This window comes from Pristiophorus japonicus, chromosome 12 (genome assembly GCF_044704955.1).
Source record: "Pristiophorus japonicus isolate sPriJap1 chromosome 12, sPriJap1.hap1, whole genome shotgun sequence".
NCBI classification, from domain to species: domain Eukaryota; kingdom Metazoa; phylum Chordata; class Chondrichthyes; family Pristiophoridae; genus Pristiophorus; species Pristiophorus japonicus.
In genome coordinates, this window is record NC_091988.1 from 207,432,674 (window position 1) to 207,454,829 (window position 22,156).

The 22,156-nt window shown below is 48.8% G+C and overlaps 1 protein-coding gene across 2 annotated transcripts in view; it reads left to right on the forward strand.

Moving 5' to 3' along the window:
• The window catches only part of fer1l4 (fer-1 like family member 4), a 229,219-nt gene that overhangs the window by 168,466 nt on the left and 38,597 nt on the right, over nt 1-22,156 (forward strand). For both annotated transcript variants that reach the window (XM_070896525.1, XM_070896526.1), the window contains 4 exons: nt 7,780-7,890; nt 8,684-8,811; nt 9,664-9,834; nt 17,448-17,602. In XM_070896525.1, the coding sequence (XP_070752626.1) occupies nt 7,780-7,890; nt 8,684-8,811; nt 9,664-9,834; nt 17,448-17,602 (565 nt within the window). The remainder of the gene's footprint in view (nt 1-7,779; nt 7,891-8,683; nt 8,812-9,663; nt 9,835-17,447; nt 17,603-22,156) is intronic.

Sequence of the window (22,156 nt, forward strand, 5' to 3'; positions counted from 1 at the left end):
GGTGTTGCTACAGTTGTACAGGGCATTGGTGAGGCCACACCTGGAGTATTGTGTACAGTTTTGGTCTCCTAACTTGAGGAAGGACATTCTTGCTATTGAGGGAGTGCAGCGAAGGTTCACCAGACTGATTCCCGGGATGGCGGGACTGACCTATCAAGAAAGACTGGATCAACTGGGCTTGTATTCACTGGAGTTCAGAAGAATGAGAGGGGACCTCATAGAAACATTTAAAATTCTGACGGGGTTAGACAGGTTAGATGCAGGAAGAATGTTCCCAATGTTGGGGAAGTCCAGAACCAGAGGTCACAGTCTAAGGATAAGGGGTAAGCCATTTAGGACCGAGATGCGGAGGAACTTCTTCACCCAGAGAGTGGTGAACCTGTGGAATTCTCTACCACAGAAAGTTGTTGAGGCCAATTCACTAAATATATTCAAAAAGAAGTTAGATGAGGTCCTTACTACTAGGGGGATCAAGGGGTATGGCGAGAAAGCAGGAATGGGGTACTGAAGTTGAATGTTCAGCCATGAACTCATTGAATGGCGGTGCAGGCTAGAAGGGCCGAATGGCCTACTCCTGCACCTATTTTCTATGTTTCTATGTTTCTATCACTGGTCAAAATCCTGGAACTCCCTCCCTAACAGCAATGTGGGAGCACCTTCACCACACGGACTGCAGCGGTTCAAGAAGGCGGCTCACTACCACCTTCTCAAGGGGCAATTAGGGATGGGCAATAAATGCCAGCCTTGCCAGCGATGACCACATACCAGGAACAAATATATTTTTTTAATCTGCCACCTTATTGCCCACTCACGTAACCTGTCTATAACCCTTTGCAGACTCTTTGTGTTCTCCTCACAACTTACTTGTAATGTTCTTTAGGAAAATTTAACACACTTGAAATTGGGGCTCTTTTCATTGGAACAAAGAAGGTTAAGAGGAACCCGATAGGAATATTCAAATTTATGAGGGGTTTGAATAAGGTAAAATGGGGAAAAACTATTTCTTCTGGTTGGTGAGTCAGTAACTAAAGGGCATAAACTTAAGATCGTATCAAAGAAAGACGGAGATGTTTGGGGAATATTTTTGTGCCATACGTGAGGCACTCTACAATAGGAGAAGGGATTACATTTCCTTTGCCATGACCAGGGAAGCAGGACGAGCGGCATGTGGCTTTGCCCAATGGTGCAGGGCCATCTGCTGCACCGATAACAATCCTGAGATATTCAGTAACCGCAAAGGCTGCCACTCACTGTGCAGTTGGTGTGTGACCACACACAGCGAATCCTCACCGTCAATGCCCGCTATCCTGGCAGCAGCCATGATACATTCATCCTGTGCCAGACTGCTGTGCTCGACATCAAGCTCGAGGGTGGCTGCTCACAGATGAGGGATATCCGCTCTCCACCTGGCTCATGGCTCCCCCCGCAACCCCAGCACTCCTGCCCAGCACTCAGAGAATAAGTCCTGCTGACACCAGGAACATCATTGAGCAGACCATCGGCCTACTGAAGCAACGGTTCCGCTGCCTTGACTGCTCAGGAGGAGTCCTCCAGTACTCGGCTGAGCAGGTGTCCAATTCTGTGTTGGTCTGCTACATACTGCACAACTGGGCCATCATGAGGGTGCAGCCCTTTCCAGCAGGGATTGCGGGACCACCTCAGGAGGAGGAGCAGCATGAGGGAGAGGAGGAGGGTGAGGGGGAGGAGGAGGGAAAGGGGGAGGAGGAGGGAAAGGGGGAGGGGAGGAGGAGGGGGAGGGGGAGAGAGAGGAGGGGGGAGGAGGGAGAGGGAGATGGAAAGGGGGAGGGAGAGGAGGGGAGGGAGAGGAGGAGGAGGGGGGGAGGGAAAGGGAGGGTTGTGTATGGAGAAAGAGTCAGACTGAACACTGTGAGCTCAAAGTAAAGTGTGACCTTAGTCTTTTATTGCAGGTCTCCAGAGTGCCTCTCCAGCCTGTGAAGCTTCCTTAAATACCTATGCTCCCAAGGGATTATGGGATCCCTTGGGACTCCGGGGGATGAACCCTCTGATGGCTGTACAGAGTAAATACATGTCCACATATATAACAACACTCCCCCGCAAAGTCAGTAGTGTAACTAATTACAGTGTGAGTCGATCTGGGGCCCTTCTTGCCCTGGTTGATCATCTTGGTGTGAAAGCTGGTGTTGTTGAATCATTTGTTGGGCCCTCGCTGGGCTGCTGTGCAGCTGGCCGTGCTGGGCTGCCTGGTGTGTTGGGTCCTGCTGGGCTGATGTGGATGATGGATTCTGCTTCGTGGTCAACCGTGGTGCTGGTTGCCACTGGTGTGTATGTTGGGGATCGAAAAAGGTAGGGTCCAAGGTGGGTCGCTCAGGATAGTCCGTGAATCTGAGTTTGATTTGGTCCAAGTGTTTCCGGTGAATGAGTAAATTTGAAAGTTTGACCCGAAACACCCTGCTCCCCTCTTTGGCCACGACAGTGCCGGGAAGCCTCTTGGGACCTTGTCCATAATTTAATACAAATACAGGATCATTAATTTCAATCTCGCGTGACACATTTGCGCTATCATGGTATGCACTTTGTTGAAGCCGCCTGCTCTCTACCTGCTCATGTAGATCAGGGTGAACTAACGAGAGCCTTGTCTTGAGTGCTCTTTTCATGAGCAGTTCAGCAGGTGGGATCACAGTGAGTGAGTGTGGTCTCGTGCGGTAGCTAAGCAGGACCTGGGATAGGCGAGTCTGCAGTGAACCTTCAGTTACCCTCTTTAAGCCTTGCTTGATGGTTTGCACTGCTCTCTCTGCCTGACCATTGGACGCTGGTTTAAACGGGGCAGATGTGACATGTTTGATCCCGTTACCGGTCATGAATTCTTTGAACTCAGCACTGGTAAAACATGGCCCGTTGTCACTCACCAGGACATCGGGTAGGCCGTGAGTGGCAAACATGGCCCGCAGGCTTTCAGTGGTGGCAGCGGACGTGCTAGCCGACATTATCTCACATTCAATCCACTTGGAGTACGTGTCTACACCCACAAGGAACATTTTACCCAAGAACGGGCCTGCATAGTCGATGTGTACCCTAGACCACGGTTTGGAGGGCCAAGACCATAAACTTAGCGGCACCTCCCTGGGTACATTGCTTAACTGCGAGCATATATTACATCTGTGAACACAGGACTCTAAGTCCGCATCGATACCGGGCCACCAGATGTGGGATCTGACTATCGCTTTCATCATTACAATGCCTGGGTGGGTACTGTGGAGGTCATTGATGAAGGTGTCTCTGCCCTTTTCGGGGACCACTACTCGATTGCCCCACAGAAGGCAGTCTGCCTGTATAGACATTTCAGCTTTGCGCCGCTGGAACAGCTTTATCTCTTCCTGCATTTCCACTGGGACACTGGACCAGCTCCCGTGAAGCACACAGCTTTTGACTAGAGATAATAAGGGGTCCTGGCTCGTTCAGGTTTTGATCTGCCGGGCAGTGACGGGTGATTGCTCACTCTCAAATGCTTCCATAACCATGGCTAGATCTGCAGGCTGCGCCATTTCCAACCCCGTGGTGAGCAATGGCAGCCTACTGAGAGCATCGGCGCAGTTTTCTATGCCTGGCCTGTGGCAGATGGAGTAGTTGTATGCGGACAACGTGAGCGCCCATCTCTGGATGCGGGCCGATGCGTTGGTATTTATCCCTTTACTCTCGGAGAACAGGGATAGAAGTGGCTTATGGTCAGTTTCCAATTCGAATTTTAGCCCAAACAGGTATTGATGTATTTTCTTTACCTCATAGACACATGCTAATGCTTCTTTTTCAATCATGCTGTAGGCTCTCTCAGCCTTAGACAGACTCCTGGATGCATAAGCAACCAGTTGCAATTTCCTGAAATCATTAGCTTGTTGCAATACACACCCGACGCCATATGACAACGCATCACATGCTAATACCAAACGCTTACATGGATCATACAACACAAGCAATTTGTTTGAGCATAACAATTTTCTCGCTTTTACAAAGGCATTTTCATGGCTTTTGCCCCAAACCCATTCACCCCCCTTTCGTAGTAAGACATGCAGTGGTTCTAGCAGTGTGCTGAGACCCGGTAAGAAGTTACCAAATTAGTTAAGGATTCCCAGAAACGACCGCAGTTCTGTGACCTCGGTGCGTTCTCGATTGCCTCTGCCTTTGCGTTGGTGGGCCTGATGCCGTCCGCCGCAATCCTGCTTCCCAAGAACTCCACTTCAGGCGCCAGGAAAACACACTTCGAGCATTTTAACCTGAGCCCCACGCGGTGGAGTCGACTAAGAACCTCCTCCAGGTTCTGTAGGTGCTCGACTGTGATCCGACCTGTGACCAAGATGTCGTCCTGGAAGATCACGGTGTACGGGACTGACTTCAGTAAACTTTCCATGTTTCTCTGGAATATCGCCGCCGCTGATCGGATTCCAAACGGGCATCTGTTATAAACAAAAAAGACCTTTGTGCATGTTGATGCAGGTGAGGGCCTTCGATGATTCCTCCAGTTCCTGCGTTACGTAGGCTGAAGTCAGATCCAGCTTCGTGAACGTCTTTCCTCCCACCAGTGTTGCAAAGAGGTCATCGGCTTTTGGTAGTGGGTATTGATCCTGCAGGGAGAAACGATTGATAGTTACTTTGTAATTGCCACAGATTCTGACGGTGCCGTCTCCCTTGAGGACTGGGACAATAGGACTGGCCCACTTGCTGAACTCGATCGGTGAAATGATGCCCTCTGCAGCCAGTCTAGCTCGATCTCTACCCTTTCTCTCATCATGTACGGTACTGCTCTCGCCTTGTGATGGATGGGTCGCGCCCCCGGAATTAGGTGGATCTGCACTTTTGCTCCTTGGAATTTCCCGATGCCGGGTTCGAACAGCGAAGGAAATTTGTTTAAGACCTGGGCACATGAAGTGTCAGAGGGCGATAGCGCTCGGACGTCATCCCAGTTCCAGCTTATCTTTCCCAGCCAACTCCTGTAGAGCAGCGTGGGACCATCGCCCAGTACCACCCAGTGTGGTAGCTTGTGCACCGCTCCATCCTAGGAGACCTTTACGGTAGCACTGCCGATTACAGGAATCAGTTCTTTAGTGTAAGTTCGTAGTTTCATGTGAACTGGAGTTAAGACTGGCCTTGAGGCCTTGTTGCACACAACCTTTTTTGCCCATGATGGACTGGCTCGCGCCCGTGTCCAGCTCCATTGACACCGGGAGTCCATTTAGTTCAACATTCAGCATTATCGGGGGACAATTCGTGGTGAATGTGTGCACCCCATGTATCTCTGCCTCCTCTATCTGAGGCTCTGGTTCGTCGTGATCCTCCGTGGATCTGTCCTCCTCTGCAACATGGTGGTTTGCAGGTTTAACAGGCTTTGCAGCTCGCCTGCACACTCGTTGGAGGTGTCCCATTGTTCCACAGCCCTTACAAACTTACTCTTTGAATCGGCATGAATGGAAATGATGATCACCCCCACAGCGCCAACAAGGTGTTAATGGCCTTGCATTCATCACCCTTGATGGTGGACTCAGACATCTGCAGACGTGTAGCTGCAGGTATGTGTGACCTGCCCTGTACGTTATGATTCGAGAACAACATCACTTTGTTCACATTACTTGTAGCAGCACTTGTGTGCTGAGAGATTTGCTTCGTATTGTCACTGATGGCAATGAACGCCTGGGCTATCGCTGTGGCCTTACTCAAGGTTGGGATTTCTACAGTCAAAAATTTGCAAAGGATGGTTTCGTGGCCAATGCCAAGTACGAAAAAGTCTCTGAGCATGTGCTCCAAATGTCCTTCAAATTCGCAATGTCCTGCAAGGCGTCTTAGCTCGGCGGCATAACTCACCACTTCCTGGCCTTCAGACCTTTTGTAGGTGTAGAACCGGTACCTCGCCATCAGAACACTTTCCTTCAGGTTCAAATGCTCTCCGACTAGTGTGCACAATTCGTCGTATGATTTTTTTCCGTGGGTTTCGCTGGAGTGAGCAGATTCTTCATGAGGCCATACGTTGGTGCCTTCACAGACGGTGAGGAGGATCGCCCATCGTTTGGCATCGCTCTCTTCCCCCATCTAGCTCGTTGGCCACGAAGTATTGGTCGAGTCGCTCCACAAAAGTTTCACAATCATCTCCCACCAAAAATTTCTCCAGGATGCCCACTGTTCTTTGCATCTTTGGGTTCGCTATCTGTATCTCGTCGCCAGTTGTTGTCTATGGAGAAAGAGTCAGACTGAACACTGTGAGCTCAAAGTAAAGTGTGACCTTAGTCTTTTATTGCAGGTCTCCAGAGTGCCTCTCCAACCTGTGAAGCCTCCTTAAATACCTGTGCTCTCAAGGGATTATGGGATCCCGTGGGACTCCAGGGGATGAGCCCTCTGGTGGCTGTACAGAGTAAATACAAGTCCACATATATAACGGGGGGGGGGCGAGGAGGAGGAGGAGGAGGGGAAGAGAGAGGAGGAGAAGGAGGAGGGGAAGGGAGAGGAGAAGGTAGAGGGAGAGGAGGGAGAGGAGGGAGCAGGAAGAGTGAGAGAGGGGAGGAGACCAGGAAGGAGGGTGGAGGCAGAGAGACATTTGGTCTTCCGAAAGGGTTGCCCGTGATCTGCTCATCAGACTCCATGAAACCCATATCCCTGCAGCTTACCACATCCTCATCATTCTATCACTGTCTCACACCATATCACAGCGTGCTCCTGGGCACAAAGCTGAAATGAGAGACACCACAAAAGATTCCAAACACAATGAATAAATTTGTCTATAAACATATTTCATGAATACTATTAACTAATCACCCTTGTTCAATCCCTTAGTGGCTGTTATACGTGTGCCTTTTCCTACTCTAGTGTCCCTACGCAGTGCTCACCCCAGTGGCTGCAGCAGGGCTGCTGAAAGGGGGAGATTTCAGAAGGCCTTGCAGAATGACCTCAACCAGCTGTGGACCCAGAAGGCCCAGCTGCAGACTGCACCAGCTTGACATGTGCGGCAGCAGTCTGGGCTGGCTGGCTGTTGGGCAGCTGAAAGGGCAATGGCGGAGTGACAGTGCTGGGAATAGGACTGCTGTCATCCTGAGAGAGGAGAGCAGGTACCTGCTCCCCAGGCCCACTGCCACTCCCCCGGGCACAGATTGCTGGCCTGCTGTGGTACTATGAAAGCCCCGGTCGAAGGTGGTAGACCCAGCCACGATGGCAACAGTCAGAGCTTGGGTGCCACCAAGCAGAGACTGAATGAGAGCCACCTGAACTTCCGCGGCAGCACTAAAATGTCTGGTCGCTTCGGCCTGTGCTGCATTGGATGCCGCGATGTGGCTCATCATGCGCTCCATCAGGTCTGGCTCGCCACGGTCTCTCTGGGAGTGATTCGGAATTTCCAGACTGGAAATCCTGAGCACCAGGCTCTGTATTACCCGGTGCAGTGTTGGAGGCCAACTCTTCCATGTTCCTTGCCATTGCACTTATCATTTCTGTGTGCATGTCCGTCACCCTCCTTCTGAAGACCTCCCAATCAAGATCCTCATCTGAGTATAATGACTTAAGAAGCCTTGAAGATATTTTGTACTACAGAAATTGGATAGCAAGTTCGTGTTAACTGTCTCAGGGAAAACATTTTATTTGCTCGTATTCTAACTTCCTCACTCGTTACTGGTGTGGGATCTTTTCGTGTGATGTCAGCCTATTAGATAGGATAAGTTTCTCTAGTTGTCTTTCAATCTGATTTAACAAATTCCTACACTTCCAGACTTCTTCTTCTTTCTTCCTCCTGAATTTTATTTAATTAGTTCCATTTAATTTTTACAGGGCTCCCTCCTGATCTACCCAAGTAATGAGGCGGAAGCTGATTTTAAGATATTACAGGGTATCCCGATGAACAGACCAGTCAAAGTTCTTGTCCGGATTTATGTGGTGAAAGTGAGTACACTTCTCACTAAATTACGAAAGTATTCACTTGCACAATGTGTGGGGCCTGTGGAGTGAAATGGAGCCTCTTTCATCTACTTTCATATACATTCACTTTTTCAGTAAATCTGTTAAAGATACTGAAATAATGTGTTGAGAATGAAAACCTAGAATATAAAAAAGATAAATTATAAAGCTGATTTTCCTAGGCCCCTCTGACCATTCACAAGGAAGCAGAGCCCTTGATTCCCTCAATTTGCCGTCCCAGGTCATTTAACCGTCTCCATGGTAGCCCAGCCCCTGGCCTGGTGAATTAGGAGCGCTGTTTCTCCAGCATTCCGATTGCCAGTATAGATCAGCAGCTCGAAGGTCTCGAATCGAGCTGATAATTCTTGTTGGTTGTGGGGGAGAGGGCAACAAAAAACCTTACCTGTGGCTTTCCTCATGCTCTTGGGCCGATCCCTGTGAGCCCTCCAGGCACTGCGGTCCAACACTCTGCCATCTGGGTGCCCAGTGAGCATCGCATCAGAAAAAGAGGGTGTGAGTGACTCTTCCTGCCATGTTGCTCCACCTAGAGGGCATGTCTCCAGCTGCTGGTCAGCTTCTGGCCCCTCAGGAGGGTCCTAGGAATCCAGGGGCAGTGTTTTAGGGGCCAGATATGACCATCTCGGATTCAAGCCCATTTTCCTGAACCTCATTCCAGGCAATACTCAATTTCTGGACACAAAAGCCCTAAAAATTGGCCCGAAGTTTATTTTTGTCAAACTCTGTGATTTCCAAACTAAAGACTTTTTTTCCCTCCAAGGCGACTAACCTTGCTCCCACTGACCTGAACGGGAAGTCCGATCCTTACATTGTAGTTAAAGTTGGTGAACAAGTGCGGGACAGTAAGGAGCGCTATATTCCCAAACAGCTCAACCCCATCTTTGGCGAGTGAGTATTTAATGGCAGCTTTCTAGTTATAAAATCTGACTGAGTAAAATGCTGGAAACGGAAAAATAATGAAGGATTTTTGTTGATAATTGATGGATTTTCTCTGTACAGCTTTATATTACAAATTGTTAATTTTAAGGAAAGTTACTGCTTTCAAAATAACTTCTGTGGCAGATGTGTGAAAATAATAAAATGCACAAATTACATAAAAACAAAATGATTTACTAATGAACATTTGTTTGGGAAATGAAGTCATTTCCAAGTGTCAGGAACAATTAATATGTATCACTGACCAACATAAATGTATTCAGAATACCTTGTAGCATAGACAGCACTTGTTAGATAGCACGGGCCTTCACCTGCGAGTATGGCGCTTGCTGTAAAGCTCCTGACTTATGATTTGGCTTCTCAAAGGCAAAACTGTGTTTCAAAGTTTTTTTATGAATTTAAGGATTGTGTTTTTAGTTACAATTGTGACCTGGCCAAATGTGGCTCCCAGATAACCAGGCAATAATTCTGGTAATTCTGGGGTCCTTTGCCTGAGACATATCTGGAGAGACAGTTCCTGTCTTGTGATTTGTCTGTTTCATCTTTTCATAAATCTCAAATTATAAAGCTGCCAGGAAGTATATTACTGAATTAAAATAAAATCATTCATATTTTATATTTTTAAAAATATTAATGGAGGGATTGAGTTGTGGACATTTTCTATAAAGAAGCTCACTGCTTCCACTCAGATGCGTACAATCGTTTGGTGCACCAAGTAATCTCAAACACTTTAACCTTAATCACAAACTGTACTGAAATCTTCAATTACCTTAATTAATAAATATAATTGTTAAATGTTCTCAGAGTGTTTGAAATGACTGTTGCATTTCCGCTGGAGACAGAGCTCACTGTTTCAATATTTGATCACGATTTGGTTGGAAAGGATGATCTGGTTGGGGAAACCAAGCTTGATCTGGAGAATCGGTATTACAGTAAACACCGAGCCCAGTGCGGACTACCCACACAGTATGACACGTAAGTACATTTAGAGAAAAAACACACCCGGCTTACAAATACAAATCTGTTAGATGATATAAATTTGCAATATCACAGCAATGTATGAGTTGGGGGACGATTCTTAGCAGCACCATTTCCCCCTAAGAAAAAAGTTTCTCCATCATTAACATGATAATATTTCATTGAAGTGAGTTCCTGAAAATATTGCAGAAAAATGTGTTGTTTTCATTCAGAGGCCAAAATGTTTCTATTATCCATCCCTCTGCAAGTTCTAACTGCATTTATTTCCCTCCTCTTTCAAGGTGGGGCCTCACGGTTAGGGTCAGGGACAGTTCCCGGGGGTCAGGGACAGTTGTCCGGGTCGAGGGGTCGGGGTCAGTTCCGGGGGTCGGGGTCAGTTCCGGGGGTCAGGGACAGTTCCCGGGGTCGGGGTCAGTTCCCGCGGTCAGGGTCAGTTCCGGGGGACGGGGTCAGTTCCGGGGGTCAGGGGACAGTTCTGGGGGTCGGGGACAGTTCCGGGGGTCGGGGACAGTTCCGGGGGTCGGGGACAGTTCCAGGGGTCGGGGTCAGTTCCGGGGGTCGGGGACAGTTCCGGGGGTCGGGGACAGTTCCGGGGACATAGAAACATTGAAACATAGAAAATAGGTGCAGGAGTAGGCCATTCGGCCCTTCGAGCCTGCACCACCATTCAATAAGATCATGGCTGATCATTCACCTCAGTATCCCTTTCCTGCTTTCTCTCCATACCCCTTGATTCCTTTACCCGTAAGGGCCATATCTAACTCCCTCTTGAATATATCCAATGAACTGGCATCAACAACTCTCTGCGGTAGGGAATTCCACAGGTTAACAACTCTCTGAGTGAAGAAGTTTCTCCTCATCTCAGTCCTAAATGGCTTACCCCTTATCCTTAGACTGTGTCCCTGGTTCTGGACTTTCCCAACATCGGGAACATTCTTCCTGAATCTAACCTGTCCAGTTCCGTCAAAATCTTATATGTTTCTATGAGATCCCCTCTCATCCTTCTAAACTCCAGTGAATACAGGCCCAGTCGATCCAGTCTCTCCTCATATGTCAGTCCTGCCATCCCGGGAATCAGTCTGGTGAACCTTCGCTCCACTCCCTCAATAGCAAGAACGTCCTTCCTCAGATTAGGAGTCCAAAACTGAACAATATTCCAGGTGAGGCCTCACTAAGGCCTTGTCCAACTGCAGTAAGACCTCCCTGCTCCTATACTCAAATCCCCTAGCTATGAAGGCCAACATTTGCCTTCTTCACCACCTGCTGTACCTGCATGCCAACGTTCAATGACTGATGTACCATGGCACCCAGATCTCGTTGCACCTCCCCTTTTCCTAATCTGCTGCCATTCAGATAATATTCTGCCTTCGTGTTTTTGCCACCAAAGTGGATAACCTCACATTTATCCACATTACACTGCATCTGCCATGCATTTGCCCACTCACCCAACCTGTCCAAGTCACCCTGCAGCCTTTTAGCGTCCTCCTCATAGCTCACACCGCCACCAGCTTAGTATCATCTGCAAACTTGGAGATATTACACTCAATTCCCTCATCCAAATCATTAATGTATATTGTAAATAGCTGGTGTCCCAGCACTGAGCCCTGCGGTACCCCACTAGTCGCTGCCTGCCATTCTGAAAAGGACCCGTTTATCCCGACTCTCTGCTTCCTTTCTGCCAACCAGTTCCCGATCCACGTCAATACACTATCCCCAATACCATGTGCTTTAATTTTGCACACTAATCTCTTGTGTGGGACCTTGTCAAAAGCCTTTTGAAAGTCCAAATACACCACATCCACTGGCTCTCCCTTGTCCACTCTACTAGTTACATCCTCAAAAAATTCTAGAAGATTTGTCAAGCAGTATTTCCATTTCATAAATCCATGCTGACTTGGACCAATCCCGTCACTGCTTTCAAATGCTCTGCTATTTACATAAGAACATAAGAACATAAGAATTAGGAACAGGAGTAGGCCATCTAGCCCCTCGAGCCTGCTCCGCCATTCAACAAGATCATTCAACAAGATCTGGCCGTGGACTCAGCTCCATTTACCCGCCCGCTCCCCGTAACCCTTAATTCACTGATTGGTTAAAAATCTATCTATCTGTGATTTGAATACATTCAATGAGCTAGCCTCAACTGCTTCCTTGGGCAGAGAATTCCACAGATTCACAACCCTCTGGGAGAAGAAATTTCTTCTCAACTCGGTTTTAAATTGGCTCCCCTGTATTTTGAGGCTGTGCCCCCTAGTTCTAGTCTCCCCAACCAGTGGAAACAACCTCTCTGCCTCTATCTTGTCTATCCCTTTCATTATTTTAAATGTTTCTATAAGATCACCCCTCATTCTTCTGAACTCCAGCGAGTAAAGACCCAGTCTACTCAATCTATCATCATAAGGTAACCCCCTCATCTCCGGAATCAGCCTCGTGAATCGTCTCTGTACCCACTCCAAAGCTAGTATATCCTTCCTTAGTAAGGTGACCAAAACTGCACGCAGTACTCCAGGTGCGGCCTCACCAATACCCTATACAGTTGCAGAAGGACCTCCCTGCTTTTGTGCTCCATCCCTCTCACAATGAAGGCCAACATTCCATTCGCCTTCCTGATTACCTGCTGCACCTGCAAACTAACTTTTGGGGATTCATGCACAAGGACCCCCAGGTCCCTCTGCAACACAGCATGTTGTAATTTCTCCCCATTCAAATAATATTCCCTGTTTTTTTTCCAAAGGTGGATGACCTCATATTTTCCGACATTGTATTCCATCTGCCAAACCTTAGCCCATTCGCTTAACCTATCTAAATCTCTTTGCAGCCTCTCTGTGTCCTCTACACAACCCGCTTTCCCACTAATCTTTGTGTCATCTGCAAATTTTGTTACACTACACTCTGTCCCCTCTTCCAGGTCATCTATGTATATTATAAACAGTTGTGGTCCCAGCACCGATCCCTGTAGCACACCACTAACCACCGATTTCCAACCCGAAAAGGACCCATTTATCCCGACTCTCTGCTTTCTGTTAGCCAGCCAACTCTCTATCCATGCTAATACATTTCCTCTGACTCCGCGTACCTTTATCTTCTGCAGTAACCTTTTGTGTGGCACCTTATCGAATGCCTTTTGGAAATCCAAATACACCACATCCATCGGTACACCTCTATTCAACATGCTCGTTATATCCTCAAAGAATTCCAGTAAATTAGTTAAACATGATTTGCCTTTCATGAATCCATGTTGCGTCTGCTTGATTGCACTATTCCTATCTAGATGTCCCGCTATTTCTTCCTTAATGATAGTTTCAAGCATTTTCCCCACTACAGATGTTCATCTTTAATAACTGATTCCAACATTTTCCCCACTACTGATGTCAGGCTAACCAGTCTATAATTACCCGTTTTCTTTCTCCCTCCTTTCTTAAAAAGTGGTGTTACACTAGCTACCCTCCAGTCCATCGGAACCGATCCAGAGTCGATAGACTGTTGGAAAATGATCACCAATGCATCCACTATTTCTAGTGCTACTTCCTTAAGTATTCTGGGATGCAGACTATCAGGCCCCAGGGACTTAAATCCCGTCAATCTCCCTAACACCATTTCCCGCCTAATAAGGATTTCCTTCAGTTCCTCCTTCTCACTAGACCCTCGGCCCCTTATTATTTCCGGAAGGTTATTTGTGTGTTCCTTCGTGAAGACAGAACCAAAGTATTTGTTTAACTGGTCCGCCATGTCTTTGTTCCCCATTATAAATTCACCTGAATCTGACTGCAAGGGACCTACGTTTGTTTTCACTAATCTTTTTCTCTTCACATATCGATAGAAGCTTTTGCAGTCAGTTTTTATGTTCCCAGCAAGCTTCCTCTCGTATTCTATTTTCCCCTCCTAATTAAACCCTTCGTCCTCCTCTGCTGTATCACAAAATTCTCCCAGTCCTCAGGTTTGCTGTTTTTTCTGGCCAATTTATATGACTCTTCCTTGGATTTAACACTATCCTTAATTTCCCTTGTTAGCCACGGTTGTCACCTTCCCCATTTTATTTTTACTCGGGGACAGTTCCCGGAGTCGGGGTCAGTTCCGGGGGTCGGGGACAGTTCCGGGGGGTCGGGGACAGTTCCGGGGGGTCAGGGTCAGTTCCGGGGTCGGGATAGTTCCCGGGGTCGGGGACAGTTCCGGGGGTCGGGGACAGTTCCGGGGGTCAGAGACAGTTCCCGGGGGGTCGGGGTAGTTCCGGGGGTCGGGGACAGTTTCAGGGTCGGGGATAGTTCTGGGGGTCGGGGACAGTTCCCGGGATCGGGGTTGTTCACGGGGTCGGGGACAGTTCCCGGGGTCGGGGATAGTTCCGGGGGTCGGGGACAGTTCCTGGGGTCGGGGACAGTTCCGGGGGTCGGGGTCAGTTCCCGGGGTCGGGGACAGTTCCCATGGTCAGGGACAGTTCCCGTGATCAGGGACAGTTCCCGGGGTCGGGGGCAGTTCCGGGGGTCAGGGACAGTTCCCGGGGTCGGGGGCAGTTCCGGGGGTCAGGGTAGTTCCCGGGGTCAGGGACAGTTCCGTGGGTCAGGGACAGTTCCCGGGGTCAGGGACAGTTCCGGGGGTCAGGGACAGTTCCCGGGGTCGGGGACAGTTCCGGGGGTTGGGGTAGTTCCCGGGGTCAGGGACAGTTCCGGGGGTCGGGGACAGTTCCGGGGGTCAGGGACAGTTCCCGGGGTCGGGGACAGTTCCGGGGGTCGGGGTAGTTCCCGGGGTCAGGGATAGTTCCGGGGTCAGGGACAGTTCCGGTGTCGGGGTAATTCCTGGGGTCGGGGCGTCAGGGACAGTTCCGGGGTTGGGGTAGTTCCCGGGGCCGGGGATAGTTCCCAGGGTCGGGGGGGTCAGGGACAGTTCCGGGGGTCGGGGACAGTTCCGGGGGTCGAGGGGTCAGGGACAGTTCCGGGGGTCGGGGACAGTTCCGGGGGTCGAGGGGTCAGGAACAGTTCCGGGGGTCAGGGACAGTTCCAGGGTCGGGGTCAGTTCCCGGGGTCGAGGTAGTTCCGGGGGTCGGGGACAGTTCCGGGGGTCAGGGTCAGTTCCCGGGGTCGGGGACAGTTCCGGGGGTCGGGGACAGTTCCGGGGGTCGAGGGGTCAGGGACAGTTCCGGGGGTCAGGGACAGTTCCGGGGGTCGGGGACAGTTCTGGGGGTCAGGGTCAGTTCCCGGGGTCGGGGTCAGTTCCCGGGGTCAGGGACAGTTCCGGGGGTCTGGGCAGTTCCCGGGGTCGGGACAGTTCCCGGGGTCGGGGTAGTTCCCAGGGGTCGGGGTCAGTTCCGGGGGTCGGGGTAGTTCCAGGGGGTCGGGGTCAGTTCCCGGGGTCGGGGTAGTTCCCGGGGGTCGGGGACAGTTCCGGGTGTCGGGGACAGTTCCGGGTGTCGGGGACAGTTCCGGGGGTCGGGGTAGTTCCCGGGGGTCAGGAACAGTTCCCGGGGGTCGGGGTCAGTTCCCGGGGGTTGGGGACAGTTCTGGGGGTCGGGGTATTTCCCGGGGTCGGGGTCAGTTCCCGGGGTCGGGGTAGTTCCCGGGGTCGGGGTAGTTCCCGGGGGTCGGGGTCAGTTCCCGGGGTCGGGGACAGTTCCGGGGGTCGGGGTCAGTTCCCGGGGTTGGGGTAGTTCCTGGGGTCGGGGTCAGTTCCCGGGGGTCGGGGACAGTTCCGGGGGTCGGGGTCAGTTCCCGGGGTCGGGGTAGTTCCCGGGGTCGGGGACAGTTCCGGGGTCGGGGACAGTTCCGGGGGCCGGGGACAGTTCAGGGGTCATTCGTAGTGTGTAAGTGGGGACACGGAATCAGGGATATATTCAGCTTACCGTCCGCTCTGTATGTGGAGGGATTCTGCATCCAAAGGCTGCCTCTTTACAGCCAATGAAAAGCCTAAAGTCTAAAGATTGACTGACCGTGTTAATGTGGGAGATCTGCTGTCGACCAGTAACCTTGTGTCACGTGGAATCGGGGGCAATGATTGACTCAGACATTTCTGAGTGTGGTTTGGGCAATCAGCACTTTCTGTGTTGAGCGATATTTCGCAGTTGTGTGGTGTGAGCATATCGAGTGTTTGGAATTTTAGGCTTGAACATGAAAATTTGCTGTTTGCACACAAACAACAGAGGATCTTAAAATAGGCTGAAAATAATTATATTTAGAAACAAAACAATAAAACAAAAGACCAATTGGATTAGAATTATATTCGGTGCAAGTTTTGCTGAGGTTCCAGCACTGCTGCTCACTCTGGTACGTGACACATGGCCTTTGTTAGGTATGACGCTGGACAGCAGGCCCAATCTTTACAAGCCAATGGGAAGGAGTTTTGGTTGTGAAATCCAGAAGTAAGGGGAACCCAGGTGAGATAGAGAATAGGGATCCAACAGGCACAATGTACTTGTCACCTGTGAGGATAAGGGTAAAGACTGTCGGGAGGACAGCCAGAATAGACCGTGGCACCAGGGGGAGGAAGCATAATGTGGTAGTGGAAGCTATAGGGTGTTCAATAATTAGGGGGACAGATTGCATCCTTTGTAAGCAGGATCCTTCATTTTGAGAGTCCCTCAGGGTATGTTGCCTACCTGGTGCCAAGGAAGGAACATCTCAAACTGGCTTGAAAGGATATTGGAGATGGAGATGGAGGGGGAGGGGGAGGAGCCAGTCATTGTGGTCCATGTTGGGACCAACCACATAGGAAAGAGTCAGCAAGTGGTCTTGTTCAGAAAGTACCAGGAACTAGGAGCTAAATTAAACAGGACCTCGAAGATTATTACCTGAGCCACGTGCAAAGTGGTGTACGGTTATAGAGATGAGGGAGGAGAACCTAGGCAGAAGAAGTGGTGTGGCAAACTGTTCACAGTACAGGAAGAGGATGAAATACCAGTGATAGAAGGAAACTCAAAATAAATCGCGGGGAGGAAATAATTGGATTGAATATAAGAAACAAAATGGTAATGGAGCAAATAATGGGCCTTGGGATAGACGAGGCACGAAATTTAACATTGGCAAAGCCAGTCCAGGGGCGCGACGACACAATTTAGAGGGAATGTTGGTTACCACTCCAGGGTATTAAATTAGAAGGCGAGGAAATTGCTCTCTTGACTCGGAAATTGTGCCGTTAGATTGGAAATTTGCTATCGCTCCGTTATTTAAGAAGGGTGGGAGAGTGAAACCAGGTAATTACAGTCCAGTCAGTTTATCGTCCGTTGTGGAGAAACTACTGGAATCTGTCCCGAGGGATAGACTGAATGAGCACTTGAGCAAATATCATCTGATCAGAGAGAGCCAACACGACTTTGTGACGGGTAAGTCATGTCGGACTAATCTAGTTGAATTTTTTGAGAAGGTCACTAATGAGGTAGCTTTCTGTTAATCAAAGGTAGGTATGTGGAGTTAGGTCACTGATCAGCCATGATCTCATTGAATGGCAGAACAGGCTCGAGAGGCTGAACGGCCTCCTCCTGTTCCTGGGGCAGTTTTGTGTCTTGGGCCACTGAGGGAGGGGCCCTCATCCTCGAAGTTCGAGCTGGTTTCAGGCCAAGTAGCAAAAGTGAAAGGGATTTCTCTCCCATCTGGTTTGATCATTGTATTTTTTTCTCTGATTTGTAGTCAAGGTTACAATGCATGGCGTGACTGCCTGAAACCTTCCCAGATATTAGCAAAACTCTGTAAAGATTTGCAGTTATCGGAGCCTGAATACAGGATTGAGGAAGTAAAAGTTAACAACAAAATATTCAAGGTACCCAATGAACTGCTGCCAATGGGTAAGAATTATTTCTGCTATGATTTTTTAAAGCTTTTTTCCCGGTATTTTAAGCTTATTTTCATGTTAATGTATTCAATGAACTTGAGAAAGTTGCGAGGGAAGGAATGGAGGTGGGGGCAGTCGGAGGGAGAGGGAATGGAGGTGGGGGCAGTCGGAGGGAGAGGGAGGGAATGGAGGTGGGGGCATTCGGAGGGAGAGGGAATGGAGGTGGGGGCAGTCAGAGGGAGAGGAAATGGAGGTGTGGGCAGTCGGAGGGAGAGGGCATGGAGGTGGGGGCAGTTGGAGGGAGTTAGAGACAGACCTCCTGACGGCAGTGATGTAGTGGGGAGATGCCTAACTACGATCAGGGAAGCATGCAGCAAAAACATTGTGGTTATGACAGAAGTTATTTTACACATAGACTGGGAGAAGCAGAATAACTCAATTGGGAAAAGCAGACAATTTCTAGAATGTATTCGGGACAGTTTTATAGAACAATGTTTCAGAACATACAAGGGAACAGGTCAGGCTGGATTTAATGATGAGTAACAAACTAGAATTAGTTAACAATCTGATGGTAAGGGACCTTCTTGCAAACAGTGACCATAATGTGAATTGAACCAACATGAGAGAAAACCTAACTGACCTTGTCCTCACCAATGCAGTTATCGCAGATGCAGCTGGCTATAACAGTATTGGAAGCAGTGACCACTGCACTTATGGAGACAAAGTCCCGTCCTCACACTGAGGGCACTCCCCATCGTGTTGTGTGGCACTACCACCGTGTTAAATGGGATAGATTCAGAACAGATCTAGCAGCTTAAAACCGGGCACCCGTGAGGCACTGTGGCCATCAGCAGCAGAATTGTATTCCACCACAATCTGTAACCTCATGGCCCGACATATCCCTCACTCTACCATTACCATCAAGCCAGGGGACCAACCCTGCTCAGTGAGGAGTGCAGAACATGCCAAGAGCAGCATCAGGTGTACCTAAAAATGAGGTACCAGCCTGGGGAAGCTGCAACCCAGGACCGAGTGTAGCATCAAGGAGCCCAGTAAAACTGAAGTGAGTGGGAATTAGGGAAACATTCCACTGGCTGGAGTCATACTAGCACAAAGGAAGATGGTTGTGATTGTTAGAGGCCAATCATCTCAGCCTCAGGACATCACTGCAGGAGTTCCCAGGGCAGTGTCCTGGGCCCAACCACATTCAGCTGCTTCATCAATGACCTTCCTTCCATCATAAAGTCAGAACTAGGGATGTTCACTGATAATTGCAGTGTTCAGTTCCCTTCGCAACTTCTGAGATAGCAAACAGTCCGTACCTACTGCAGCAAGACCTGGACAACATTCAGGCTTGGGCTGATAAGTGGAAAGTAACAGTCGCGCCACACAAGTGCCAGGCAATGACTATCTCCAACAAGCGAGAGTCTAACCACCTCCCCGACCATCGCTGAATCCCTCACCATCAACATACTGGGGATCACCATTGACCAGAAACTTACCTGGACCAGCCATGTAAATACTGTGGCTACAAGAGCGGGTCAGAGGCTGGGTATTCTGCGGCCAGTGTCTCACCTCCTGACTCCCCAAAGCCTTTCCACCATCTACAAGGCACAAGTCAGGAGTGTGATGGAATACTCTCCACTTGCCTGGATGAGTGCAGCTCCAACAATACTCAAGAGGTTTGACACCATCCAGGACAAAGCAGCCCGCTTGATTGGCCCTCCATCCACCACCTTCAACATTCACTCCCTCCATCACCGGCGCACCGTGACTGCAGTGTGCACCATCTACAAGATGCACTGCAGCAACTCGCCAAGGCTTCTTCGGCAGCACCTCCCAAACCCGCAACCTCTACCACCTAGAAGGACAAGGGCAGCAGGCGCATGGGAACACCACCACCTCCACGTTCCCCTCCCAGTCACACACCATCCTGACTGGGAAATATATCGGCCGTTCCTTCATCGTCGCTGGGTCACAATCCTGGAACTCGCTCCCTAACAACACTGTGGGAGCACCTTCACCACACGGACTGCAGCGGTTCAAGAAGGCAGCTCATCACCACCTTCTCAAGGAGCAATTAGGGGGGCAATAAAATGCTGGGCTTGCCAGCGATGCCCACGTCCCATTAATGAGAGACAGCATCAAGCTAAATGAAAAGGCTTACAAAAATGCAAGGGAAAGTGCAAATCCATCAGATTAGGAGAATTATAAAAAGCAACAAAGGGAGACGAAGAAAGTAATAAGATGCAACAAGGCAGTCTGAACAAAACTTGCAATGGGTATCAAAAGATAACAGCAAATGTTTTTTATGAATATGTTAAGAGAAAGAGAGTGGTAAAGAGGAACGTGGGCCCATTAAAGAAAGACCCAGGCAAGACTGAAAATGGCTATTAAGGAAATGGCAGACTTGTTAAATGGGCAGTTTGTAACCATTTTCACAGTGGAGGAAGTGGACAGGGGAAACTAAAACTAAGTCAAGGGGAGGAATTTGTTGGATTTAATACAAGTAAAAAAATGGTAATGGAGAAAATAATAGGACTTAAGATAAACAAATCTTCAGAACCTGAAGTATCTATCCCAGAGTATTAAAACAAACAGGTGGGGAAATGGTAGATGTGTTGGTCATAATTTTCCAAAGCTCTCTACAGTCAGGAATTGTGCCTTGGATTGGAAAATTGTAAATATCACTCCATTATTTAAGCAGGGAGGGAGAGAGAAACCAGAAAACCACAGATTTGTCAGTTTAACATCAGTTGTGGGGAGGTTATTGAAATCTTTCATTAGCGCAGAGTAACGGAGCTTGTGGACAAATATCAGCTGATCAGAGAGTCAGTGTGGATTTGTGAAGCATCGGTCATGTCTGACTAATCTAGTTACATTTTTTGAGATCGCTAACATGGTGGATAGGGGATTGTCTATGGATGTTGTCTATATGGACTTCCAGAAGGCATTTGATAAGGTTCCACACAGGAGATTGTAAGCAAAAAATAAACCGCAGTGGCTCAGAAATTCAGGCCCCCTATTTGTGGTGGGAGGGGGGGGGGAGTGGGGGGAGGTGGTGAGACGAGTTACCCAAGTATTAGACCTCAGGGTTTGTAATGATGGACCAGCGCAGATTAGTGAAAAGTTGTGCTGCAGCAAGACTGATATCAATAGACTTTTGTGGCACGGATTTGTTAAGGGAAGATTGTGTCTGACTGACCTGATTGAATGTTTTGAGGAGGTAACCAAGAGGGTCGATGAGGATAATGCGTATGATGTAGTATATATGGACTTTAGCAAGGCTTTTGATAAGGTCCCACATGGCAGACTGGTCATGAAGGTTAAAGCCCATGGGATCCAGAGCAAAGTGGCAAGTTGGATCCAAAATTGGCTTGGAGGTAGGAAGCAAAGGGTAATGGTTGATGGATGTTTTTGTGACTGGAAGGATGTTTCCAGTGGGGTTCCACAGGGCTCAGTACTGGGTCCCTTGCTTTTTGTGGTATATATCAACGATTTAGATTTGAATATAGGGAGTATGATTAAGAAATTTGCAGACGACACTAAAATTGTCTGTGTGGTTGATAATGAAGAGGAAAGTCATGGGCTGCAGGAGGATATCAATCTACTGGTCAGGTGGACAGAGCAGTGGCAAATGGAATTTAATTCAGAGAAGTGTGAGGTGATGCACTTTGGGAGGGCTAATAAGGAAAGAGTATACACATTAAGCGGTAGGTCACTTAATAGTGTAGATGAACAAAGAGACCTTGGAGTGCTTGTCCACAGATCCCTGAAAGTAGCAGGCCAGGTGGATTATAATGTCGGAAAGTGTGCGGTCATGCACTTTGGCAGAAAAAAATCAAAGAGTAAGTTGTTATTTAAATGGAGAAAGATTGCAAAGGATACTTGTGCATGAAACACAAAAGGATAGTATGCAGGTACAGCAAGTGATCAGGAAGGCCAATGGTATCTTGGTCTTTATTGCAAAGGGGATGGAGTATAAAAGTAGGGAAGTCTTGCTACAGCTATTGGTGAGGCCACACCTGGAATACTGTGTGTAGTTTTGGTTTCCATATTTACGAAAGGATATACTTGCTTTGGAGGTAGTTCAGAGAAGGTTCACTCGGTTGATTCCGGGGATGAAGGGGTTGACCTATGAAGAAAGGTTGAGTAGGTTGGGCCTCTACTCATTGGAATTCAGAAGAATGAGAGGTGATCGTATCGAAACGTATCAGATTATGAGGGGGCTTGAAAAGGTGGATGCAGAGAGGATGTTCCCACTTATGGGGTAGACTAGAACTAGAGGGCATGATCTTAGAATAAGGGGCCGCCCATTTAAAACAGAGATGAGGAGAAATTTCTTCTCTCAGAGGGTTGTAAATCTATGGAATTCACTGCCTCAGAGAGCTGTGGAAGCTGGGACATTGAATAAATTTAAGACAGAAATAGACAGTTTCTTAAACAATAAGGGGATAAGAGGTTATGGAGAGCGGGCGTGGAAATGGAGCTGAGTCCATGATCAGATCAGCTGTGATCTTATTGAATGGCGGAGCAGGCTAGAGGGGCCATATGGCTTACTCCTGTT